This window comes from Trichosurus vulpecula, chromosome 8 (assembly GCF_011100635.1).
Source record: "Trichosurus vulpecula isolate mTriVul1 chromosome 8, mTriVul1.pri, whole genome shotgun sequence".
NCBI lineage: Eukaryota > Metazoa > Chordata > Mammalia > Diprotodontia > Phalangeridae > Trichosurus > Trichosurus vulpecula.
In genome coordinates this window covers 51,072,702-51,100,194 of record NC_050580.1, presented here as the reverse complement: position 1 = coordinate 51,100,194, position 27,493 = coordinate 51,072,702, and the positions used below count along the sequence as shown (strand labels likewise).

General features: G+C 42.6%; 1 protein-coding gene across 1 annotated transcript in view; it reads left to right on the top strand.

Moving 5' to 3' along the window:
* EDC3 (enhancer of mRNA decapping 3) overlaps window positions 1-27,493 on the top strand; it is a 63,626-nt gene that overhangs the window by 17,575 nt on the left and 18,558 nt on the right. The window contains exon 4 of the mRNA XM_036734481.1: window positions 13,150-13,485. Coding sequence (XP_036590376.1) covers window positions 13,150-13,485 — 336 coding nt within the window. The remainder of the gene's footprint in view (window positions 1-13,149; window positions 13,486-27,493) is intronic.

Genomic DNA, 27,493 nt, shown 5'->3' with positions numbered 1-27,493 from the left:
CTAGCCATAGATTGCCTGTCACCTGAGGACCAGCCTTTCTAAGTTCAGAGAAGCACATGGCCCTTCAGCAAATTAGCCACAAGGAATTTTTTTAAATTTTTATTTTTTTGGCCAAAGCAACTCATAAAACAGTGTACAAAAGCACAGAGAGTGGTGATAATCTGGGTTGGTGGAGGGAGTGTGACCCCACCCCCAGCCCCTGGATTAAGGCACCAATACAAGAAGAAATTCAAACTTATACAACTCTTTTTAAGTTTTACAAAGGCTGTCCTAGCAGTAACACTGTTCAGTAGCTAGTGTAAGCATACTTGCTTGATACTCCTAATCTATCCTCATTTTACAGACAATGTAGCGAGGGTTCAGAGGGGTTCAATTGTTAACCCATATTCCTGTATCTGTTATAGCTGAGAGTTTAATGCTGGATCCCGACTCCTGAGTCCAGTTCTCTGTCTTCTCTCATACTTGACTTTTCAAACCTAAGTGCCCAAGAGTAGTTCCAAGGAGTCTGAGATGCTGTCAAAGAACCGATTAATTTCTGATGTTTCAAGCTCTAACCACAAGTATAGACAGCTAGGTGGCTCAGTGGATAGAGTACTGGGCTTGAAGTCGGAAAGACCTGAGTTCAAATCTAGTCTCAGTCACTCACTAGCTGTGTGACTCTGGGCAAGTCACTTAACCTCTGTTTGCCTCAGTCCACTGGAGCAGGAAATGGTAAACCAGTATCTTTGCTAAGAAGGTTGGACCGTTTTGAATGTGAGCTCCGGGGCTTGGCCAGGGTATTGCTCCTCCTGCTAGATTACTGTTAGGTGGAGTGGGCCCCTACCTGTTTTCCATATTGGCTAAAGGTAAGACAGGAAAGGAACATATAGTGCTCTAAGATCAGATGAGGGAGAGATCATGGAAGTCAGTTGAACTGGTGCGCTAGATCAGTGGTGTCAAACTCAAATAGAAACAGAGGCCACTCTCCTGACTATGACAATACATGAAGGCCACATATTTAACTTAGAAAACCATACAGGTTTATAGATATCTGTTTTAAAATTAACTGATGTATTTTGCTAAATATTTCCCAATTGCATTTTAATCTGGTTCAGGCCACACCCAGTGGTGTTGTGGGCTACATGTTTGACACACACCTTTGCTCTAGATCAGGGCTGTCCAAAATGCGGCCCGAGGGCTGTATGCAGCCCCTCAGAGCAATTTGCAGCCTCCCTACAAGCATAGAAATTTACATAAATGCTTTAGTAATCGAAGCTGAGCTACCACAGAGCTCTCATGAAAATGACAAATCAAAATATATTGTCTATTGTTTCAATAAAAACCTGAGGTTGGACAGCCCTGCTCTAGATGATGGCAGATGTGACTGGGACAGAGTTTGTGATAGCAAATTGTTCATCTTTTCAGGGAGCTCTATTTCCTTTCCATCAACTGTGAATGTAGGTGTTGGTGGAAAATATTTGGGGCCTGATGGATTGGTTGGTAAAGGGATATAAATTTTATAACTTCTAAGTTAGCACCTGGCCCAACCTGCTATAGTGCTTCTCTATTTAATGACCCTAAGAGTAGCAAACCCAGGTATGACACCACTGTGTTGGGAGTGACAAGTACGTTAATTACTCTAGCGCCTTAAAGGTGCTCCAGAAGGTTATTGTCCTCTTATTTCCATAGTAATACATGTTGTTTTCATGATGGACAGTTTTCCATGTATGTGTAGCTATACCTGTGTTATGTGTATATGCATATATATATGTGTGTGTGCTATATACACATGTTTATGTGTTGGTACCTATATTTATATGTAAATGTATATATGTTGATGGATAGATGTAAAACTTTCCTTGGCCTTGCCCATCAGCAGGTTAGCCTAGTGTCTTGGAGGAACTATGAAACAGGGAAGAATTGAGGTGATAATGTTTCTACAGAGAAGCATAGAAACTTAGAACCAGAATAGTCCTTGGAGATAATTTTTTCCAACCTCTTCATTTTATAGATAGGAATCTCAGCCCCAGGGAAATGAGGTGAGTTGTCCATTAGTAACTGAACCAGGCCTTGAACCAAGGTAGTCTGACTTCATTGTCAAGTGCTGTTTCCCCTAAACTGTGCTGCCTTCTCAGGGAAGGCTTCACATAAACAAGTTCTGGGCCTCTTTGCTAGAGTGTTAAAGCGATGGAACTAAGGTACTAAGAACCCAGGGATTGACCCAATCTCACCTATTGTTTCTTATCTAACTGAAAAACCCAGTGGATTTAGTTGAATAAAGATTTAAGGGGGTGACATATAGTTTTATCTAGAGTTTGAAAAAGGGAAGCCTGGCCTTCGACTGACTTACAGGCAGGATTCTAGGGTTAGATGATCAGAGGCTTGGCGTTGCCCATATTTGCTTTTATCTTCGATTCCCTTTCCTCCTAGTTTATAAGTATGGATAGAGTTAAGGAAAAAGTTTTATACCCCATGAATTGAAGGGATACTAGTCATAGGCCTATTTAAGTGTGTTGTGACTTTCTGTGTAACAATGGGAACTCAGGTGATCTCATTGCTCTGGATGCTGGGACAAATGGGCGGCTTCTTTAACCTTCCTGGTGATTTTTGTAAAGGTTCCCTCATTTTATAATCTTATCTCCCTTGGATTTGCTTGAGGTTAAACAAAGCAGGAATCTCAGCAGCCGGGATCTAGAAAGCTGGTTGATTATAGGAGATAGGAATGAGCGAACCTAGTGACTAATATCCCAGATGTTATCAGGCTTTTTCTCATGAAAACCATCAAGACTGGGTTTAAAACAGTGGCTGCTCGAACTTCAGATGCCCTTTAGCGTGCTAAGCCTAGGACAAAGTTCCCTTTTACAATCCTAGTGTGAGAGAAATCAATAAACAACAGCTAACAATAAGAGTTACACAACAATGGGTTACACAGATGGATTGGCAGAGGGGCCATTGGTGCCAGCGGTTGGCAAGGAGAGCTGGGTAGGGGATGGGCACAGGAAGGCTAGCCCTCCACAACTTTACATGTGCCTAACTCCTGTAATTGAAAGGTGCTCTGGAAAGCATTGTGTACCTTTTCCAGGGGAGTTGCTTTTCTTACCCTGTGGCACCCAGCCAAACTGGTGCAGAGCCAGGCATCATTCTGCTTAATTAGCTAAATATAGGGACATCAGCTGAGTCAGGACTGTCCAATGTTGTGTTAAGTTGTGAGGCAGTGAAGAATGAGATGAACACATTTGCCACCATCTTTTTTATTCCACTGATCCTTCTCTTAGTGATCTCTGACACCTCACCTCTTTTTACCCCTCCAAATACACCTCTTGTTTTTGGCAAAATTTCTCAGACATCCGTCTTCCTTAAGAATATAGAACCAGGGATAGGAAATTGAGGCCACATGTGGCCCTCTAGGTCCTCAGGTACAGCCCTTTGACTGAATCCAAACTTCACAGAACAAATCCTCTTAGTAAAAAGATTCATTCTGTAAAACTTGGACTCTGTCAAAAGGCTGAACCTGGGGACCTAGAAGACACATTTGGCCTCGGGGCTGCAAGTTCGCCACCCCTGGTATAGAGACTGTCTTCTGAGGGAGATTGGGATAGCTGAGGACCTATAAAGACATGGCTCCATTCTTGGGTGATCACACTGTAGGCCAGTTTTATTTGCTGAGCTCTAAACCAAAACCACTTCTGGCCTGGGTATCTTTGTGGCCCATTAAAGGGCTCTCTTTCAAACCCAGGTTTTTTGTGTTATTTTTTTTTTTAATCATTGCTGGGACAAAGGCTTGGCTCCAGGAGGAAAGCTTTCCAGCTATGGGTACTTTGCTCTTCTAGTGCTATTTTCTGTCCTGCCAGCAAATGTTTTCATAGCTGCTCTGTCCTTTAAAGCTATATGTAAGGCAGGATCCCTTATTGCCTAGGATTTGTTTTTCTGAACCAATTAGCCAGCTTCGCCCAAGGTATTGGAAGCCCGTGCCCAGTTTGGAGAAATAGCTAATAATTGCTTATGTTAAAGGAGTAATATTTGTTGAATTTGTTGATTATAGATGAGACTTTTGTTACCAGTGGGACCAGGATTTCAGGTTATCACTGGGAATTTTCTCATAGTTTTGGGGAGCACCACTTTTCTACAGATAATTTAGGTGGTTATTCATTTTTATCTCATTATGTATTTGATCTGCTTCCAGTTCTTCATGATCTTCATCCTTTTCTCTCTGTCTCATCTCCTTAGAGAGTGATTGCTTATTCTCATGATGTCATAGTTTCAGTTTTCATTTATATGGTGGCAGCATCCCAGATTACCTTCCCACTTATGTCCCTCTATTTCAGTTCAGTTCAATTTAACAGGCACTGTGCTAAGCACCTAATAATGTCTTTTCATTAATCTCCATTATTTTCTCAAGATGTCCTTGCTTCTAGTTCATGCTTAATGTGGCCAAACTCACCACTTCTCAGGCCTTTGCTCTATATCGTCTCTTGGGTTAGTGCTGATAGCTCTTAGCTCCCATGTCATTTCTTAAACACAAGTTTTGACTTGTCCCACTGAGGGATTGAAGTTTCTTTTACAATTTCTTTAGGCTCTATCTTTTCATTTTTTTCCCACATCTGTTTTTAGTCATTCAGTCTACAAAAGTTTATCTAATATCTATAATATTCAGGGTGCTGTGAGGAGCTCTAAAGGTGTGCTTGTACATGTACAGGTTCCTGTTCAGCTCACAGTCCAGTAGGGATGATAAAACAGATACATGAATGACCCCAGTATGAGCAGTGTATTAGTGCCAGATGAGCGGTATAAATGATGGGAGCCTTCTCAGCTTTCCTCTTCCCATTATCTGGAAACTTTCGTTTCCAGCGCCGTCTAGGATCACTAGTGCTTTTCACAGGGTTGTTGCAAGAATCAAATGAGATCATATTTGTAAAGCACTTATCACAGTGACTGGCACATAGTAGGCAACTAATGAATACTGGTTTCCTTCCTCTGATCAGAGGCAGTATCTGGGAGCATATAATTTCAGGAGAAACCATTTGATTTCATAAACCTTTAAGCATTGACTATGTACCGTGCTAGGAACTAGAGGGTATATGGAATTTAGATGAGACAAGGTTCCTGGAGAACCCAACTCATTTAAGGAACTGTGGGAAATTTTATTAGATAAATTTATAGGCAGTTTGTTGCCTTTTGCTATGATGGAGTTGAATCTGGAATGAAGGCCGGTGGGCGTGGGGATGGTAGGACAAATGCAGGCATATAAGAGTATGTATTGTCGTGGGTGAAATAGCACTTTGAATTCAGCGCATGATATACCTGGCTGGGATTAAGAGTCTTTCAAGTCATCATAGTTTGCAGATTCTAAAGCAAGCCAAAAAGCCTTGGCTCTGGACCAAGAAGCATCTTAATAAAAACGGAATATTTGGCCCGTGGTGCAGAGAGTGCATTTCTTTAGGTTTCTGGTAGTCGTGACATGCTCAATTCTTAGGATGCCTATGGACAGTATTTTAAAGATTGTGATGTTTTTAAAAAGAAAAACAAGAATCAGTCTAAATTAAAAATCAGTTTAAACTAAAAATAGTTTAATTATTAAATAAAAATTAAATAGCATAAATGGAAATGCTTACCAATAGTTGAGGAGGCTGAGGCCTAGAAAGGGGAATGACTTAGGCAGGGTCACATAGCTAGTTTGGGGAGAGCTGGGATTAGAACAAGGCTTTCCTGATCTCAGTCTGGTTTCTTCTTTCCACTCTTCTGTGCTGCTGGTTTGGTTCATTGTACATTGTTCAACTAGTCTTAGCCTTTTATGGTTGCAGATGACAGTGATATAACTTGTGAAATGTTTAATTTGTTTTCTGAGTTTATTGAACCATTGTTACCATTATGTAACTGTCCCTAAACTTTTTCACAATACCTGGGCTTTTAAAAACAAAGCAAACTTTTTTTGCTGATTCCTTTTGTGGCGAGGGCATTCTTTGGGGATCAGCCAGACCAGTATGGAGCTCTCATTGAATGACTGGACTGAAGTGTGGCCCAGTCTTCAAGTTTTCCTCTCTTGTCTCTTCTTCCCTTCTCCACTAGGGGCCCAGCCCAGGATGCCAGGAATGCACCCCTCTCTGCTGCTCGATGGTTATTGGCTCAGCTGTAGAAGCCTAGATTGAGTGCGTGTGGCTGAGTGGTTAGGGCCACAGTGACAGTTTCCATCCACTTCAGATGGGCTGGCTGGTGCTCTGGCCTTCAGAGCTAAAGGATTCTGTGTTTGTTGCTTTAGGCTGCTAGCCCGTGGAATTACATGTGGTCTTTGTAGTGTCCCATTCATTCCATAGTTGTTCATTAAGCACTTGCCAGGGTGAAGCCTGTGCTTCAGTTGACAGAGATAATTAGGACACACTCCTGGTTCTTAGGGAGTTAGATCTGCTGCTTTCCCTTTAGCTCTGGATCCACCCTGGCATGGATCTCTTCTCTACAGACCTGGTTCCCTGGCTCTTCAGCCTTCTCTTCCACGACCTCCTCCTCTGCTTGTCCTCTTGGCATTAGACCATGCATTCCTTATTGGGGCTTGCTGCAAATGGTCTTGGCTCTTAGTAAAGTAAAACAGTCATTGCTTTGTTTCTTCTGTTAGTATGGTCAGGCTCATAAACCTGGTCTCTGTCTTTCTCTCCTGTACCATTTTTCTTCAGGAAGCAGACATGTAAATATATGTTGTTAATTTATTCACACTTCATGATTTACAAATCCCTTTCATTTACATTAATTTGCTCTTTCTTACAGCCCTAAGGTAAGTAGGCAGTCATGATTATCTCCTTTTAAAATACCGATGCATTTTTGCCTTCAACTGCTTGAGGGAAAAGGGTGAAATGACTCATTGTGACTTTCTGGTCTTCTCATTCTCTCACAAATGCCCTACTCCCTCTATTGTTGCTGGTATGACAAGTAGGCAAGTTCAGAGCCTTGTGCATCTCAGAGGAGCACTAATAATTTCCTGGCCCTGCGTACTTGCCCCTATTCCGTGCTGCAGAAGTTGTAGGATGTTGTCTCAGCTCTCACCATGCTGGGAGAAGCATGGCCAAGTCAGGAATTTTAAGCAGGTTATGCAGTGAACAGTCTTGGGAAGCAATGGTATGTAGTGTTTTCAGATACCTCAGATTCTTCTAAAACCTGTTTATCCAGCAGCCTGGATCACATTGAGGATTTTCAGAATGAATGACTTTATCCTTTCTCATCACTATGAGGAAGTCAAACAGGGACTGATTTCAGGCAGTTAGATTTGTCAGGTAGAAAGTTTCATGTAGTAGTGAGAAGCTTTAGGAAAATCCTTACCCCCACTGTATGTCCAAACCCTGTTATCTTTGTAACAGAGTGGGCACTTTGGGAGGTGAGGTTTTGGTTCCCAGAGCTTATCCAAAATAAACTTTTAACACCATTGTGATTGTTCAGTTGTTTCAGGTGTCTGATTCTTCATGACCCCATTTGAGATTTTCTTGGCAGAAATACTAGAGTGATTTGCCATTTCCTTCTCCAGCTCATTTTACAGATGAGGAAACTGAGGCAAACAGGGTCAGGTAACATATAGCTAGTAAGTGTCTGAGATCAGAGTTGAACTCAGGAAGACTCATCTTCATGACTCCAGGCTGGTGCCACCTAGCTGCCTTATTTTAACACCATCGGTGTGTTATTTCCAGATCAGTGATGATTTAGTAAACTATCCCACCTTCTATGAGAAATGTGTTGGATAATTTAGAGTAATGTACAACTTGCTTATCACATAAGCATAAGTCAAGACTGACAAAAAAGATCCAAGTTTGTATAGCCCTTAAGCCAGAGATAGACCTCAAACTAGATGTCCCATAGTCTTCATCAGCACATCCCCAAATGAATTTTTTTCTTCCTTACCAGGCTCTTTTCTTCTCCCTGACTTTCCTCTTACTGCTGAGATCACCACCACCCTCCAAGTCACCCAGGATTACAACCGAGGTGTTATCTGCAACTCCTTACTCTCTCGTCTCTTCCCCCCCACTCCCCACTCCTCCATGTTACCATAACCAATCAATCCCTTGTCAGATTTGGTCAGTTCTGCATAGCTTCACAATGTCTCTGTGTACACCCCTTCTGTGCTCTGACAGTGACAACCCCTGGAGCAGGCCCACTTCTCTTCATCCTTGGACTGTTGTAGCTGCTGCTGTCTGCCTACCTCACTGCCTTCTTTGTTCCAGTCATTCCTCTAGCCGGCTGTCAAATCGATCTTCCTAAAGGGAAGGTCTGACCCTATGACTCCCCATATTCAGTCAGCTTCAGTGGCTCTACTGCTTGGCTTTTAAAGCTCTTCATAACCTGACCTTTCACTCCACCCGCTTCCAGGCTTCTTATATCCATTCCCCTTGCCACCCTCCGAAGTCCAGTGACACTGACCTTTATGACCCTCAGGCATCTGCACTGGCTTGTCTCTCAAGCCTAGAATTCTCTTCCCCCCCCCCCCCCCCCCCCCCCCCCCCCCCCCCGCTTTGCGACTTCCCTGGCTCACCTCGAGGTCAAGCTACAATCCCACCTTCCATAAAAAGCCTTTCCTGTTTCTCCTGATGCATTTAATGCACTTCTCTTTGTCGATTATCTTCCATTTATTCTGTTTGTATCTTGTTTTCATGTTGTTGTCTCCACAGACTGTGAGCTCCTGGAGAGCAGGGACTGTTTTAGCACAGTGCTGGGCACATAGTGGTGCTTAACCAGTGCTTGTTGACCTGATTTGCTATAGGATGAACAAGATGCGGATTTTACTATATTAGCTTGTGACACCATTGAACTTTCAAGACAGTGAACCTGTGTCCAGACTGGTGCTTTACTTGCCTGTAGTAGAGGTTAATGTCAATTTAGTTTTCCCTCTTAAGGATCTTTTTTTCCCCAGTTTTGTTGCTGTAGGGAACTGGTGAGGAAATTCCCTCTGCCAGTACAGCTTGTCTTAGACAGTTCCCTGAAGCACTGAAAGGTTAAATGGCAGAAGCAGGAGCGAACCCTGTGTCTTTCCGACTCCCTGGTCGTCCCTCTATCCATTAAACCCCTCCTGTCTCTGCTAGACCAAAAAATTATTATGTCTCATGTAGATGGAGCTATAAGTTTTAAAGAGAATCTTAGAGTGGAAAGGGATTCACCCACGGTCGTCTAGCCTGACCTCCCACCTACTACAGGCCTCACTGTGATGGTACCCTGGCAGCTCATCACCCCTGCTAGGGGACCTCTTTATTTATAAGGTTTACATTTCCATTGTTGGTGAAAGTGCCTCCTTGTGGTAAGCTAAAATCGGACTCTCCATTATTTCTAGTCACTGTTCTTATTTTGGGGAGGGAGGGGAAGAGTTTGTTATTACATAGAATAAATCTAATCTCTCATGGCAGCTCTTCAAGTAATTGTCCCTTTAGGTCTTCTCTTCTGGTCAAATGTTCGCAGTTTCTCCAACTATTCCAAATAAAACATTGGTTAGTCCCTCTTCAGCAGCCTCAGCCACTCTCCTCTGATTTTGATAAAACCCTTCTTTGGGGCAGCTAGGTGGTGCAGTGAGTAGAGCACTGGCCCTGGAGTCAGGAGGACCTGAGTTCAAATATGTCCTCAGACACTTGACCCACTTATTAGCTGTGTGACCTTGGGCAAGTCACTTAACCACAATTGCCCTGCCTTCCCCCCTCCAAAAAAAAACCCCGCAATAGTCATATTTATACTACCTTTGCTACAGAAAATGCTTTCTCAATTATATCCAGGAATTTCAGAAGCACTCGTCTTTTCTCTTCCTCCTCCCCTGCCTTTGCAGTAGTGGGATAGGGGAAGTGGGTCTTCTGAGCTGCAGGAAGTAGACACTTAGGTTCTTATATTTAGAGCTGGAATGGACCTCAGAGATCACTGAGTCCAACCGCCTCATTTTACAGAGAAGAAACTGCGGCCCAGAGAGGAGACTTGTCCAGAGTCATTGGGGCAGTAGGCTTGGAAGGCAGGACCTCTGACTCCAAATGAGGCATGTTTACCGCACTGCTCCGTCAGTCACGTGCCAAGTGTATGAATTCAGGAGTAGATGACCTGTGCTCCGTTTGTACCTGAATGGTGTTGGAATGTTGGATGTTAGTAAGTTGGGAACATTGTGCCTGATTGTATTTTACAGTTTTTGACGCATCCTAAACATTTATATAGGTAATGATCAGAATAATTTTTAAACCATTGTATTTGTGACCACCATCTATGTATATGGTGAGGCATATTATGCATTAACCTTATAGGAACCTTAGTAGTTATCTGTTCCAGTCTTCTCATTTTACAAATGAGGAAACTGAGGCTCACCTTTGGTGACTTGCCCAGGGTCATATAGGTAGTAAATAGCAGAGGTGAGATCTGAACTCAGATCCTCTAGTTCCAACTCCAGTGACCTTTGTAGTATTCTACATAGTGTCTGAGTGAATTTACAAAGTATAGATTTCATAGGTATAGTGTAAACGTTTGGAATCCTTTCATTGAAAGTACAAAGAGCAAAACACCTAAATTCTCAAGGAGCTGAAAAGGATAATTAGTCATCCAGCAGGAAGCTGCCATCTTGACAGCCAGGAGAATTCTTGAAATTCATCTTTAATTTAGGAAACTGCCTCTAAATCTGTGGAAGTTTAAGCATCTGGTATTTAATACTAGGCACATCAGAAATCTGGGTCATTCAGACTCATCAGGATTGTACAATTTGTTGTCTCTTAGTTTGTTTTCCTCTTAGTTCAGATCTCCTCCACATGTGAAGAACTTGGAAAGGAAGAGTATGTTGAACTCAGTGACCCATAAGAACCCTTCCAGCTCTTGGATCACGTGTTGAACGAGCGCTCCTCTCTGGTCCCTTTTTAATATATACCCTGAGCTTCAGTGTTGCCATAGCTAGATGGTAAAACATAATCAGGAAAAGGAAACCCAGAGCAGAATGTCTACCCCAGATGAGTCATAGGACAGTCAGGGTGAGTTCAAGACTCAGAGTTTCAAGTACCTTGGACAGGGGGTCCCCCTGCTGTTCTTATTTAGACCAGGACTAAGGGACTCAGCTTACCCCCGACTCTTCTTTGTGGTGGAAAGGCAGTCATCCTGTAAAATTGATCTTTGTTTCTATTGAAAAGAGACCATCTAAATGCAAGCACCTGTTAACCCTTCAGACACCTCAGAGTAGTCCTTGAGCCCTTCCACTGTCCTCCACCCCGTGACCTAGGTCAGGCCGTCCTCCCCTCTCCCCCAGATGACCATGAGAGCCTGATCTTCCTGCATAGTCTCTCCTTCTCTAGGCCACCTTCCACAAAGCTGCCAAATTGATATTTTGAAAGCACAGGTATAACCATGTCAGCTTCCTGCTCAAGAAGTTTCAGTGGCTGCCTCTTACCTTCAGGATAAAACACAAACTTTTCTGTATGACATTTAAACCCCTGCACAATTTGGTTCTAGCCTGTCTTTCCAGGCTTATTTACTCAATACACCCCATTATTCTGCACTCCAGCCAAACTGGCCCACTTGCTGATCCCCATTCCATCTCCCTTCTCCATGCCTTTGCCCAGGCTGATCCCTATGCCTGGAATGCATTCCCTCACGTCAGCCTCATAAAATGCCTGGATTCCTTCAACACTAAGCTCAAGTGCCTCCTACAGGAAGCCAAGCCAAGTTCTCCCCATTGCCCCCCAACTTTCCCTTATTAGGGTCCCTGGGAATGATTCATATCTACTTCACATATATTTGTACGTAATTTCCTCCATCTCCATACTTGGGGCTTATTTTGTCTTTGAATCCCCAGTGCCTGGCACAGGGTCTGGCATTTAATTAGTGCTTAATAAAAAAGCTTGTTGAATGAATGAACATATAAAGATAATGTGTAGTCTGATACTGGGGTTCAGAAAGTCAGCTTGTCAAGGGCCAGATGGGGAAGATGTGGCTGGGGAGTCCTGCTTCTCTGAGCAGGGGAGGAATGTGAGTGATTCTTCTGTGTGATACGGCAGCATGAAGCTCCTGTACTCTGCAGCTTCAATAGAAGAGGCTGAAGGAGGTCAGAGCCCAGCAGGGGGCATATGTGGGCGGATGTGCATAAGCTAGAAGCTGTCTTGGGGAAGCATTCTGAGGGTCTGGAGATCATGCCCTATGTCCATCAATTGGAGATGCAGAGGATGTTGTTGGCTCTTTCGAGGAAGAGTGGGCTGGGATAATAGCTTTTAAGCTTTTGAAGGACAGTCAGCATGTTGAGCTGCTTGACTCCAGAGGGCCGACCTAGGAGCAGTAACAATGAGAGATTACTCAATTCACATTTTGTTACTCAGTTACTGTCGCCCTGGTCTCCTCTTCTAAGAGCTTTGCACATCTGCTTTGTACAAATTCTCTTTGGATATTAAAAAAAAAGTTCTAGATCTGCTAAGTAGAGACCCTGTTGGAAAAGGACAACATGTGGCTACATATAGTTCTTGTTTTATGTAATGGACCATTCTGCAGACCTTTTATGTAAAGGGATTTTTACATAATGCAAATTTCCCCAAAGACATGGGGGAGGGAAGCAGGAAGGGAGTCCTGTGGAGGGGGTTCCCGGGTTATGGACAGAGAAGCAAGAGCAGGAAGAGGAATGCTCGGGGACTGGGGCCAGTTACAGGGGGGCTTGCCCAGAACTGAGAGGAAGAACTCAGGGGAGGCAGACACATAGATGGTGGACACAGACATAGACAAATGACTGGGGGGGTGGGGGCAGCTGCAGATGTGCAGTACCCAAGCCTGGACACAGATAGGGGGGAGCAGGGCAAAGGTCTCTCATCAAAAGAGGTCTAAAGCCAAGTTGGGGGGAGGCATCAGCCATGGCAGTCTCTCCTGTGTCCCTTCTGCTTTTACTTGGAAGGCTTTGGGTTTTGGGTTTTTTTGCAAGTGGGATTGGGGGGTGAGAGGCTATGACTCTCTGAGCCAAGGAGCAGGAGTGAAGTACTGTACAGTGAAATTAACTTAGGTGTTTTTTTTTGGAATGTGAATTTCTTTCAGAATTCCTTAAGTCAGATTTGCAAAATGTGAATTTTATATAACGTGAGAACTGTCTATGGCAGCTATTCCTGGTTAGTTGTTTCTTGGATTTCATTTGTGCAGAGCATGCCAAAGTTTAAGGGGATAGGTCAGAAGACTGGCCAGTTAGCCACATGAATTTGATGGGTTTTGTTTTTCCTCTAGGGTCATCTAGCAGTCGACATCCAAATCAAGCAACTCCAAAGAAAAGCGGCATAAAGAATGGCCAGATGAAGAATAAAGATGATGAATGTTTTGGGGATGATATTGAAGAGATCCCAGACACAGATTTTGACTTTGAAGGGAACCTGGCCCTTTTTGACAAAGCAGCTGTATTTGAAGAGATCGACACTTATGAGAGAAGGAGTGGTACCCGTTCCCGGGGCACCCCTAATGAAAGACCTGCTCGATACCGTCATGATGAAAACATATTGGAATCCGAACCTATTGTCTACCGGCGGATTATGGTGCCCCAGAATACCAGCAAAGAATTCTGTACTGGTGAGTCAGTCACTTCCTCTACTCTTCAGATCTGGTTCCCTGATTTCCTGGATTTTGTTGAGTAACGTTCCTTCCTTGGTGTATATGAAATAGTAAAATGTTTATTTGAAAGCCTTTATGTGAAAATTATAGGATGGACCAGATCCTTCAAAATAACTTATTCCTGCAAGGTGATTTATTTAGGAAGGGATTTTATGGTACATTCATTTGTTCTTCCTAAGTAATCAGGGTACTGTGACATCCTCATAGGAAAATAAAAATGACTGATGTTCATGGTTTACAAACACTTTACACACATGCAGGATCTTAGCATTTAGATCGAGAAAAAGGGCCTTAGAGGCCACTTGATCTCTTTATAGATGAGGAAATTAATGCTCCATAATTTCAATCTGATCATCATAACAGCCCTGGGCAATGTTCTGTGCTAATGTTACTGTTCTCATGCTGCCCCTCACAACAGCCCTGGGGGGGAGTGGGGTGGGGTGTATTACAACAAAACTGAGGCTCAGAACAGCTAGCTAATTGACTCACAATCCCATAAGTAAGAAGACTCTTCTCTAGGTCTTCTAACTGAATCCGTTGCTCTTTCCACTAGCTGATTTCAAGGAGCTAATTCCTCCAGTTGGCTACTTACGTGCCTGGAATTGTTTGCCTGGTAGAATTTGGCCTGTTCTTTATTGTAGCCTTTATCAGCTCCCTTCATTAAAGTCTGACTCCACTGCCATACCATAGAATGAGGCTTCTCTGGGTCCTGAAGGGCATGCCAGGGGAGGGACAGCTTGGGTTGCTCTGACTGTGGCCAGTCCTGGAAAGATGTCTGTTAAGGGCATGGGAGTGACCTGGCTCTATGGCTCTAGGCTCACCTTGCTCAGTCAAGAGGGGCTTCTCCTCAGACTGCTGGCAGACGGATGAAATTTTAAGCCATAGCAACCCTGGACAGCTGTCTCACAAATCTAGTGAAGGGTTCATCTCTTTAGTTGAAGGAGAACCTATATTGGTGAGATCAAGTATTGGAGTGACTTAAGTTTGGAATCAACACTGGAGTATTCAGGAAGGAAGGAAATGAGCATTTGTTAAGCACCTAGGCACTGTTCTGAGCACTTTACAGTATTTTCTCATCTGATCCTTGCAATGGCCTTGGGAGATAGGTGCTATTACTATCTGCATTTTACAGCTGAGGAATCTGAGGCAAATGGGTTAAGTAATTTGCCCAGGGTTACACAGCTAATAAGTGTCTGTGAGGCAGGATTTGAACTCAGGTCTTGCTGACCCCAGGCCCTGTGCTCCATCCACCATACTACCTAAGAGAGAGTTCACGGAGAAGTTTGTCCAGACCTTGTTTTCTCATTATTTCTCCTTCTGATGTAAGAACACCATTGTACATTCACAGAGCATGCGTATACTTTGATTTACAGTATATTCTGTGTCTGTTTCTTATCTACCCATGCAAGACTATAAGCTCCTGAAGGCCAGGATTTTGTTTTCATTTATTTAATGTCTTCTGGGCCAGGCTCTATGCTAGGCCCTAGAGATATAGAGAAAATTTAAACAGTCAGAGGATCTAGGTTCAAATTCTGGCTCCAGTGCTTACTAGCTGTGTGGTCTTAGGCAAGCCATTTAACTTTGGGGAGCTTCAGTTCATTCATCTATAAAACGGAAACAATAGTATTTGTACTACCTAGCTCAGAAAGTAAATAAATAAGATCAAAGTATACAGTTACCCTGCATGCAGTGCAGTATGGGGGAAGAGTACTGATAATGGGGGGAGGGAGGAATCTGGAGAGGTTTCATTTTGGAGCTGTCACTTGAGCTGAGCTTCAAAAGAATTCAGGCATTTTATGAGGCTGAGGTGAGGAAGGGAGTGGATTCCAGGCAGAGGGATCAGCCTAGGCAAAAGACTGGAGATGGGAGATGGAAGGGGGAACAGCAAGTGGGCCAGTTTGGCTGGAGTGCAGAATAATGGGGTGTATTGAGTAAATAAGTCTGGAAAGACAGGCTAGAACCAAATTGTGCAGGGGTTTAAATGTCAAACAGAAGAGTTTGTGTTTTATCCTGAAGGTAAGAGGCAGCCACTGAAGCTTCTTGAGCAGGAAGCTGACCTGGTTATACCTGTGCTTTCACAATATCAATTTGGCAGCTTTGTGGAAGGTGGCCTAGAGAGGGAGAGACTATGCAGGAAGATCAGGCTCTCATGGTCATCTGGGGGAGCGGGGAGGAAGGCCTGACCTAGGGTGGTAGGTAGCCTTGTGAGGAGGGAGAAGAAGGCAAGTCTGAAAAAGGTAATGGATCACTAAGACTTACTGAATGTGGACTGAGTAAAAGTGACAGAGGTGTGGCTTTGAGGTTGCGAATTGAGTGACTGAAAGGATGGGGGGCCCTCGACTGGAATCTGGAAACTGGGTGGGAAAGTTGGGTTGGGGTAAGGATTTGGGTTCTTTTGAATTTGAGATGCCTGTGGGATTATCAAGCTGAAAAGTGCAGCATCTAGCAGAGTCGTCACTCAGAGATGCTCGTCGCAGTGAATGAATGATTGCCTGACCTCTGCTTATTTCATCAAAAGAGGGAGCTAGGATATCAGACTCATCACTCTGTTTTGTTAGCTATTCAGTTGGTTCAGGCAAAAACATTTTGCTAACATGACTGAGGTTCTTGCCAGGGATTACAGTTTGGGATTTTTACCACATTGTTTATTTTTGTTGATGTGCATTTTACTAGTGCTAATGAGTACAATACAGGTTAACTCAATAGAAGTCTTCATGATAGATTACGTGCCAAGAGCTGATTAATTTTTGTCATCTACAAAGTTGTTCTTGGGCTAGAAGAAGGAAGAACGTAACGATTTCTTTATGGGGCTCAACATGTGGTTTGCTGTGTGTCCCCTTGCAGTCTTTGGTCCTGAGTAAAATCATGTGCTGCAGCTCCAAGTTCAGTGGGAGAAGCAGGGAAGGGAACAAGCATTTACATAGCACCGACTGTGTTCCAGGCACTGTGCGGGGTGCTTTACCAAAGATTTTTTTCATTTGATTCTCACAACAGCCTTTTGAGGTAGGCATTATAACTGTCCTCATTTTACAGTTGAGGAAACTAAGCAAACAGGTTATGTCACTTGCCCAGAATGACACAGCTAGTCAGTGTCTAAGGCTGGATTTGAACTTCGGACTTTCTGACTCCAGGCCCAGCTCTCTGTGCGCTGGACTACCAACTGTAACTGAAGCCACCAAGGTTGGTTTTCCTAAGAGCTCTAGAAGGATACCTCAGTTTTGACATCTTAGAAGTCCTCTGCCCTCTCTGACCAAGCTGTGTCACCTGGCTGTGTAGGTGCTATAGAAATGCTTCCTTGTCGGGGGGAGGCGGGGTACTTTCTTGCCCTTTTCCACTTATTAAACATGTGGCCCACTAAAATACCCACATCCTTCTCCTCACAAACTGCCATTTGCTGTTTTTCCCCAATGCTATACTTTCGAGGCTGATTTTTAAGATACAAGTGTGTTTATTTTTCTTCTCCCCTCTGTTTCAAGATAATGTGCTCTGGACAGTAACTAAAAGTTCATGATTGTGGGATGGTACAGGGTGTAATTTTTCAGAAAAATGACAGGAATGTTTTGAGCATGGGAAGAGGACAGCCTTGCCATGGAATGAAGTGCCTCGAGGTGAGAGCTGTTGTGAGGACATAGGAGAGGGGTTCTGCCGTCAAATAGCATGCATTTCCCTCCTGAAGTAGACATGTGGAGAGGTGGATAAGTTCTAGTCTTCTTCCTCCATATTTTCTTATTCTTTTCATTTGCCTAATTAAAAAAAAATCTGTTGACAAGGTTTTTAGTTCTCTCCTCTTCCTTGAAGCTCATTAGCCAGAGCTGCTATCAACAAACATATTAAAATGCAGATATGTTGGACATCGTCCAGGAAATAGATCCAGGCCTTTCTGAAGAGTGAGGGGCTTGGTGTTGGCATTGAGTAGACTGTGAGAGTGCATTATGAGAACAGCATCCGTAGGCCTGAGTTAGCTTCATATCAATACTTAGCTTGGCCCAAGATACACAAGATGATGCAAGTCACAGATTCACTTACTTGGCCACTCCAGTTTTCTGGTTGATCATCAGTAGAGCAGAGTAGAAAGGAAACACTGTTTGACAGGCAGAGCCTCTGGTAGCAGTGTTTGCTGTCAGTAAGCAATCACTTGGCTTGCCGCTTCTAGAAATGATGTCTTCTCTTAGCACCTAGCAAGTAAAGGGTATAGACTTGCCTGTAATCAAGCCCCCCTTAACTAGCCCCACCTGAAACCTATTGAATGGGTGGGAAAGATCTTTAATCACTGATTGGCATCACAATGATGATAACATATAGTGATGGCCAACCTTTATTTAGGACTTACATTACAACAACTTTCTGAACTAGGTAGTATAAATATTATTGTTTCCGTTTTATAGATGAATTAACTGAAGCTCCCCAAAGTTAAATAGCTTGCCTAAGACCACATAGCTAGTAAGCATTGGAGCCAGAAACCTAGATCCTCTGACTGTAAGTCCAGCACTTTTCTCACTACTTCCCCCTGCTTCAACAATAAAATAGGAGGCAGTGAAGGACAAATGTCATATCATATGAGTGGTACAGAGAAGGCTGTAAGGGAAAGGAATTGCTTCTAGTTAGGGTAGTCAGCTTGTGGAAGAGGTCTGATTTGACTTGGGCCTTGAAGGATTTCGGTAGTCAGAGTTATAATTTCTAGGAGTAGGGAAGAATTAGGAGAAAGTAGGGCAGGCTACATGAACAAAAACAAAGAGATGAGAATATACAAAATTGTCCTCAGTAGACACTGAATAAAATAGTTTGACTAGAGCTAAAGGTCCTTGTCAAAGAGTAACAAGATAGCTAAAAAATGATATTAAAACTATTATAGGAAAACCTTAGATCAGGCCAAGGAATTCATACTTTATTCATTAGGCAATGAGGAACCATTGGAAATTTTCTAATCTTTTTTCATCTAAGTGATATGATCACAGTAGTTTAAGAACCAGTGTGTTAATCTGGCAGAGATGAAGGATGAATTGGAAGTAGAGAGAAAATAGAAGCAGGAAAACCAGTGGCTGTTATTTATACTAGTCTAGGTTGAGATGTTAAGGGCATAGTTTTTGTAGTGATTGTCAGAGTGGAAAGAAAAGAATGGATTTGAAAGATGGATTTTAGTGACAAAAGGTTACTTATAACCAAGAGGAAGAAAAGGGCAAAGATTGCTCCCAAATTTTGATGAAGCCTGTGTGACTATAAGAAGTCTGGTGGTATCTGACAGAAATATAAAGGTTAAAAGGGAAAACTAGTTTGGGATGAGAGATGATGTGGGGTTCGAAGTGACGGTGGGAACTCCAAGGGGGAATGTTCATCAGGTACCCCCTAAAGCTACAGCAGTGGAGGGATATCTCCCAGAATAGATTGTAGGGATAGAAGAACAAAGGACTGAAACAGGAGAATCAAGAAGATAGGCAGGAGAGGGGTCAGGGAATGGGCCAAGAGGTAGTAGGAAATCAGGGCTATTGGAGAAGACAAGAGAAGAGAGCTTTTAAAAATGTGGTCGGTATTGTCACATATCACAGAGAAGTCATAGCATAGTGGAAAGGAAACTGGGCTGGCAGAAGATCTGGGTTCAAATTCTGGTTCTGCCACTTCTGCTAGGTGACTTTAGATGAGTCACTGTTAGCCTCTTTGGACCTCGATTTCTTCCTCTGTAAAATAAGGGGAAGTGAACTAAGTGTCTCAGGTTTCTTCCTAGCATTCTGTGGTTCTTGAAGGAGGACTAAGAAAAGGCTGTTAGACGTGGTGATTAAGAAGTTATTGATGTTCCTCAAGAGTACAGTTTCATGAAGATGGAAGAGGCAGACACCAGGCTCCAGGATGTCATAGGATCCTAACTCTAGAGCTGAAAGGGATCTCAGGTGGCATCTGATCCAGTTCCCTCATATAAAGAAACTGAGGCCCAGGTAGGCACCTAAGGCTACATGGGAGTGAGCAGCAGAGATGAGATTTGAACCCAGGTCCTCTGACTCTGGAGCCCAGGGTTCTTTCCACTGGTTAAGGAATCAGGAAAATAGAGGCAATTGACATAGACCAGTTGTTGGGAGGGTTTGGTAGTGGAAGAAAGGAAAGGGAAAAGGCATAGAGTCATTAGAGGGGACAACGGGCTCAAGTCAAGATTTTTTCAAAAGAGGAGAGACTGACTTACTACCAAAATGGCTAACTGATGGCTAAGCTTCACTGACTCCAGCAAAATCTAGACACTTGCACCAGATCAAACAAGAAACCAATTGAGAAACTACAGTGACATCTTCTTACCCAGAACTGTAGGGGAAGGAGGGAACACCTTGATTAACCATTCTCCAGTTGATGAGCCTCTACTTTGTTCTTTGCTACAATAAGAAGTGATGCTGTACAACTTTTGGTGAATATGAAACTTTTCTTTCCATCATTGACCTCCTTGGGGTAGGTTTATCCTTAGCAGTGGAATATTTGGGTCAAAGGGCATGGGTACTTTAAGTACTTTGTATAATCCAAATTGCTTTCCCAAGTGGTTAGCACAATTCACAAATCTTCTAGAAGTGCATTAATGTGCTTTTCTTTCTATAATACCTCCAGTATTTTTTGTCATCTTTGCCAATTTGCTGAATCTGAGGTGAAACCTCAGCATTGTTTGTGATTTGTATTTCTCTTATTAGCAATTTGGAGCATTCTTTCAAACTATTATTAATAATTTAAAGTTCTAAGCATTGTTTGTTCATATCCTTTGAATTATTCACTGTGCATTGATCTGTTGTATACTGGTGCATTTTTGATGTGAGGGAACATGAAGATGCTGGGAACAGAAGGGGGATATGGTCTTGCTGTAGAGTAGGGGACCTGCTCTTTCCTTCCTAGTGGCTGACCTTTCTACCTCTCCCTGTGATTCCTTCCCTCTCACCTACCTCCATGTCTTTATAACTTAATTGAGAATATCAGTTCCTCTAGTTGAGCTCCCCCAGTATATAGCTGAGAAAACCAAGCACTAGGAAAGTTAGGCAGCTTACCTCAAGACCAGTGGGTAACTTCATGGTAGAATGGGGTTTGACCTCAGGTTCTAGGTCTCCCATTTTAGTATTTTGCATTGCACCACACTGAACCTCTGTAGCAACAATTTCGTTATTAAGGTGTTGTAGGGGTGTAAGACCCAACGAAACCAGCAACAAGAGCTGCCAGCATAGGTTCTTTTGATCTGCTTTACTAAGGGAAGTAATTTTAAGGGGTTAACAATCTCACTTTAATCACACATACAAATATCATTCACTCAGTTCAGGAGGAAAAGCCAGCTACCTGAACTTCAGAGCAAATACAAACGAATTACAAACATACATTATAAGCAGACCAAATACAAACCAAATTGCCAGGGGGCAATTACAATGGCTTGCCCAGAGTTACTCACCACTCTTCCAGTGAGTGAGAGCCCCCAAACAAAATATCTGGGTTTCTTCAAAGCTGGGGGGCTCTTAACAACGGCTGCCGAGAGTCTCCACATCAGTACTCCTCCATGAGTGAGCCCCAGACAAAATTGTAACTTCTGAGTTTTTATACTCTGTTCAGGGCTGGAAGGATTCACACCTAATCAGCAAAAGGGTGTGAGCCTGGGGTTTTACACACCTAGTTAGCAAAAGGGTGTGTGCCTGGAGCTTTGCACCTAGTAAGATTTAGTCAAAGGCACTTAATTAATTTAGCATTTTAAAATAGTAAAAAAAAAGTACCACCTTAATTACCAGTACAACCTCTGAAAGGATTAGAGTATCCACAAATCAGTATAATACAAGATAGTGTGAGGAGAGACATTATTAACATTTAGGGGCAACAGGGTGGTCTTCAGAGAATTTTAAGAGAGAGATGAGAAGAGAGTGAATCCTGGGGATCGAGGTGGCTTGTACAAATTTACAGAAGCTCATGATGGAGGGCTTAGCTTCCTTTGCTGTTATGCTAGCTATTATTATCTTTTGTCTTCCTCTAAGAATGTGAATTCCTTGAAGGCAGGAACTGTCTTTTTTTTGAATGAGGAAGATAACGCGTATGTAAATAGCTATACAACATACAGAGTAGATGGAAGAGAACCTGTCAGGGGAAGACAAAAGCAGGGAGGCTGAAAGGGCACCAGAAAGGTCCTCCTGTGGAAGATGGTATTTGATCTGTGACTTTAAGGAAGCTAGGGACACCAAGACCTAGAGATAAAGAGGGATATCATTCTAGGCATGGGGAGCCGTCATTGCCAAGGTACCAAGAAGGAAGGTGAAGCATCTTGTGTAAAATGTGGCATGTAGGGCCAGTACGTGGAAGAAAGTACTGTGTAAAAATATTGGAAATATAGGAAGGGTCCAGGTTGTGAAGAGCCTTAAATGCCAGGCAGAGGAGTTGATATTTGATATTAGAGGTTCAGATGGAGGCCCCTGTAGTTTGTGGACTAGAGTCATACCTATACTATAAAAAAAATCATTTTGGCAACTGTAGAGAGGTTGGGTTGGAGTTGGGAGCAGCTTGAGGCAGGGACAACAATCAGAAGACTTTGCGGTACTCCAGGTGACAAGAGAGTGACCTAGAGGGGTAGCTTTGTGAGTGAAAAGGAGATAGATCTGAGAGATGGGAAAAGAAAAAACAAAAACATCTGGCAACTGATGGGCTAGATGGAGTGAGAATGAAGAGTTGAGGATCAATCAAATCATTCACAGGTATTTATTAAGCTCCTACTGTGTACCAGTCACTGTTCTAGGGATATAAGTACTAAGAATGAAATAAAAGACTGTTGAGGAGGTTATATCCAAACTGGGGAGATTAAAAATTTTGCTTGTGCGTGTGTGTATGTGGGGGGCAGGTAATAAAAATTTAAGAATAAGTATTCTTTAAAAATAGATACAAATAAATATCAGCTAGTTAAATAAGAAGTAGTTTGGGAGGGTGGGCATAGCAGCTGAAGGGATCAGGAAAGGATTCCTGTAGAAGGTGGTGGTTGAGCTACAGTGGAAAGAAGAGAGGAGTCCCGTGAGGCAGAGGTGAGGAGGGGGTGCATAGTGGACAGCCAGTGCAAGCAAAGGCATGGCGATGGAGTATGGAGAAACTGAGGACAGGAGAGCTGGATTGCGGTGTGGGAGGGAACATCTAGAGAGCCTGGAAAGACTAGTTGGGAAGGGCTTTAAAAGCTAAACTGAAGAGTGGATATTATCCTAGAGGCCATATAGAGCCATTGAAATGTGAATTGGGAAGTGAGAGAGTCAGATGTGTGCCTTAGGAAAATCACTTTGGTGGCAGTGTGGAGGATTGGTAAGGGTAGGGGCTTGAAGTGGAGAAACCCATTAGTAAGTCAGAGCATAAGGAAAACTTATCAAAGGGGTGTGGGGAATTTTTGATAAATAACTATTCTATTGAAATAGTTCCAAAGTAATGTGTTCGTGAAAAGGTTTGGGTTGGAGAAAACTTTCTGAATAAAATGTGTCCCAAATAAAATTTTCTTTATGAAATATTGTTTTATTTTATTTATTATGTGCACATGCATGGTAAGTTCTAGAATTTATTTCCTTTTGTATTGAACAAAGAGAGTGGAAAGATTTACTGAAAGCCATGGACTATGGGGGCAAAAAAGGGTTGGGAAGCCTGCTAGGAGGCAGTTTAGGCTCAATATAAGGAAGTATATCCTAATAATTGGGACTGGCCCAAAATCAAATGGCATCTGAAATATTCAACCAAATTCAAGATGATCAGTTATCTTGTTAGACATATTGTAAAGGAGATTACTTCCTGCTGATTCAGAGGTAGGTGGGAAAACCCATTGAAGATGCAGTATTTGTCACAGATACCACCAGTAGAATAAACCCCTGAGAGGTGTATGATGGAGTGGAAGGAGCCCTGGATGTATATGAAGTCAAGAGCTGGGTTAGTCATTGGGTTAGTTCTGTTCCTGTGTAGACTGGAGAAGACACACTTCTTTCTTATCTTCAGTTTTCTTAGCCAAAATGGGCAGGGGTGGGGGTGGAACCTAGGTAATCTCTAAGGTCCTGGTTCTAAATCCCTTGTTCCTCCCCCCCCCCCAGGGGGGGGGAAGGCAGGGCAATTGGGGTTAAGTGACTTGCCCAAGGTCACACAGCTAGTAAGTGTGTCAAGTGTCTGAAACTGGATTTGAACTCTGGTCCTGCTATCTCCGGTGCTCTACTCACTGGGCCACGTAGCCCCCCGCCCCCCTGCCCACCTTGTTCCTTTTAATGAAGAATTGACTGAGGAATGTTTTTGCTTGTTGGTAATTTAGACTTGGCCCTGGACACCTTTCTGAAGACATTGAAAATTTGTTTCAAGGGAGTAACCGTGTGGAATAGTAAAATAGCCATGAGGGGTGCCCTGGAAGATTAGAGCAAATTTAGTCCACCCAATGGGAGGAAAGCTAGGGAAGCTGTGGGTTTGGGAGCTGTTACAAAGTGAAAAGAAGGTTAAAGCTGTTGATCTTGTGGTACTTGAAAGTTATTGAATTTCCCTCCCAGGCTTTTCATGTGAATTGCCTCATGAGTATGTAATTACTCTTCACCCCTGGCAGGCTTCTGTTTAATTTCCTCCTTTTGTTCTCCACTGTATAATATAGGATACTTGTTTTTTAATAGTGTAGGTGGCCAAGTTGATAAAATCAGTGTGTCCCTCCCTATATTTTGACTTTTGACAGCTCTTTCCTCTTTGTGCCAAGATGGGGGAAGGTCAGTAATTTTTCCTTCCCCATCTTCTTCCTGCTCTAGTCTCCTGGAAGGACAATCCAGGGCAAATTCTCTCAAGTGGCTCTTTAGTTGTAGTTAAGGCCAGCAGGTATTTTATTTCAAGAACAGGTATTCAGGGAATTAGTAGTGCCTTTAAAACCTTTTTTTTTTTTTTTTTGGCACAGGGTCATTTTGGAAGAAATAAAACCTTGAAGAATTTTACTCTTTTGATGGCAAGGTTTTTCTCAATAAGGACCTATTTAGATGCTTCTCACTTAGTTTTTCTTAATGACAGGAATCTATCTGCTGTTACAGTGGGATTTTTCAAGATTGTGATAATTTTTTAAACCTTAGGACAATCACTTATTCTAATACCCTTTAAGATGCCATTCTAGGAATCGGGCCACTTTTTCTTTCGAATTAAGCCTCCTTCCTAGAAGGTGTGACTAAAGTATTGTTCCTGGGAGGAATAGACTAAGCTGCTGCTCTCTATCAGTTGCATTATTTAGGAGGAGATGGGAAAACTTTTATTTGAGACATGGAAGTGAGGGGGATTAGGTAAATGGAATGTATGCGACAGGAGTTGAGGTTTGGCCAGAACATCTGTGTCAATACCCATCCTACTCTCTCATGAAGTCTTATGCAAATTTGAATGCTTCCAGTACTTCAAAATTTGCCTTTATGGACTACTTCATTGGGGGATCATCTTGTACTTCTTACCAGCAGAAGAGTAGTTTTCTGGGCATAGGGTCTTGGCGGGGAAGGGGGTGGTGGTATCAGACACTAGAAAAATAAATATCTGCTAAAACAAGTCATAAAGAAAAACAACTTCAGAAGACTTGAGAAAGAACTCTGATCAATGCAGTGACCAAGTATAGAGGGCCAGGAATGGTGCACACTGCCCACCACCTTACAGAGAAGTGATAAATTCACGATGCACAATTAGACATATGTTTTTGGGCACAGCCAATGTAGTGATTTGTTTTGCTTTTTTAAAACAATGGGTGCCTGGGGATGGTCGTAAGTAGAGTAGGATAGAAAAAAGGGGGGGGTCATTGAGGAATCTTTTTAAATACAGAGAAGAGAACAGAATGAAGGTGAGAAGAAGCACAATAAGGCAGCTTTGAAAGCTACAGATTGATGTTATTGTATTCCTAAAAGAAAAGCAAGCTCTACATAAATACAGATCTACAGTTTCATGTATGGTGCTGTTTTACACCATATATGGAAATGTCTACTTTAATATGGCATTTTAGGTTTAGAATTTTTTAAAAAGTAGATTTTAGCTTAAGCCTCTTGCTTGACAGCTAAAATTCCTGACCACATGTCACTAAATTTTGTTGTATATTAGGTAAAAGGAGAGCTATTAAAGCAGGTATCCTGGCTTACATTCTAATCCCAGTAATTGCATCCTTTCTAGAGTCTTTCCTTAATTTTTAACTGAAAAAGTTTCTGTGTTGTTGATAAACTATTGATGTATTTCCCATTGAGTAATTTAGTCCTAGAATGGAAGGATGTAAAGATATCTAGAGTCTCACATGCTATGAGTGTTCCTTAATAAAGTTGAGGAGTTCTGATTTCCAAAACAGAAGGGATCTCTGCCAATGATAACCACTCCAGGAACCTGAGATCCTCTTCGATTTTATGGTTATAGGTAACTTGTTGTTCATCCTTCTTTCTCACAGAGGACCAATGACATCAGTAGAGTGATGTCTTGACTTGCTTGTGAGTTGAATTTAAGTGAGGCAGAGCTGGGCAAAGTCATCAGCCTCACTCTGTCCTCTAGAGTCATCGGAGTCCAGTGGCAAGACATAAGTCAAGACGACTGGCAATAGCACTGTGTAGGTAACTAGCCAGAATAGGAAAGGAATTTGATTTGTCACCTCAAACTCCTTTGAGTTCATCATCTGTCTTCTTTAATAGCCCTAAATGCTTCCCCTTCCAACTACTGTCTTCTCTCATTGTTTTCCATTAGTAGTAGCTATGCCTAGGATACACCTCTTGAGCATGATAGTGCTGCTCTGCACTAGTCTTATAGGTTTAAAACCTTGAGTACTTTTCAGTCATCTTATGTATATAATTGATTTATTATCATCCTATTTTGTTTTTTCTTTCATAATATGTCTTGGGTTCTTTTTTCCCCTCTCTATGCCTCCTACCCCAGTCCAGACCCTGATGATTATTACCTCTGAGTTATTTCAATATTGTATTGGCTAGTTTCTCTTCCTTGATTCTCTTCTTTCCAATCTTTGCTTTTTTACCACTTTGAGACTAATTTCCCCCAAATGCTACTTTCATGCTACTCTTCTGCCAAAGAACCTGAAATAATTACCAGTTACCTTCCTTACCAAATCCAAACTTTTCCGTCTAGCTTTCAAGCCCTCCATAATCTGTTCCATCCTATCCGTAGCACCTCATATCCTACTATTTCCCTACCCAGATCCCTCAGATCAGACAATCTCCTTATCATCTGCACACATGATGGTTCTCACCTTTGTGTGCTTGTTCATGCCATTCCCTAAAACCCTAGCTTATCCTTTAAGACTCAGCCCAAGTCCTGGCCTCTCTTAACTACTTCAGCCCACAGGCAGTGTCTCTCTTCTTTGAACTCCTTCCTGTTATGCCATTATTTCTCACCTGTGGCTCCAAGAAGTTCTAGCATGTGTAGTGGCCACACCCCAATAAAACTGTCTTGGCAGATGGGCTAAACCAGGTTGAAGGTAACCGGCAGGCCTCATACCTGTTAGTGAGTTATGAGGATGTGTACTCCAAGCACATGAAGACTTCACCTGGGCAGATGAGAAGTTTCCTCCAGTGGTCATGAAGGTGGCTGAAATAGGTGCTGTGGAGTGCTTAGAGCTTGGTCAGACATCAAAAATGCCAAGGTCATTCAATGAATCCCAGGCCATTGCCAGTCATCCTGACTTTTGTCTTGCCACTGGATTGTAATGACCATGGAAGAGAGAGTGAGGCAGATGACTTTGTGTAACTCTGCCTCGCTTAAATCCAATTAACATGCAAGTCAAGACATTACCCATAAAGTCTTTGGTCCGCTTTGAAAATGAAGGTCGAACAACAACATTATACCCACAATCATAACCACACAGTTTAGTGTATATATTAGAATGTAAGCTACATCCTTAAAGTGGAGAGAGAAAAAACTATCAGAGAAGGAGCATAGGTGAATGGAAAGATGTTTCATTCTTTATACTTGTATCCCTGCCTCCTAGCACACTTCTTAGTTATCTTTCTGATTAGATTTGCAAGCCCTTTGAGTGCATAGA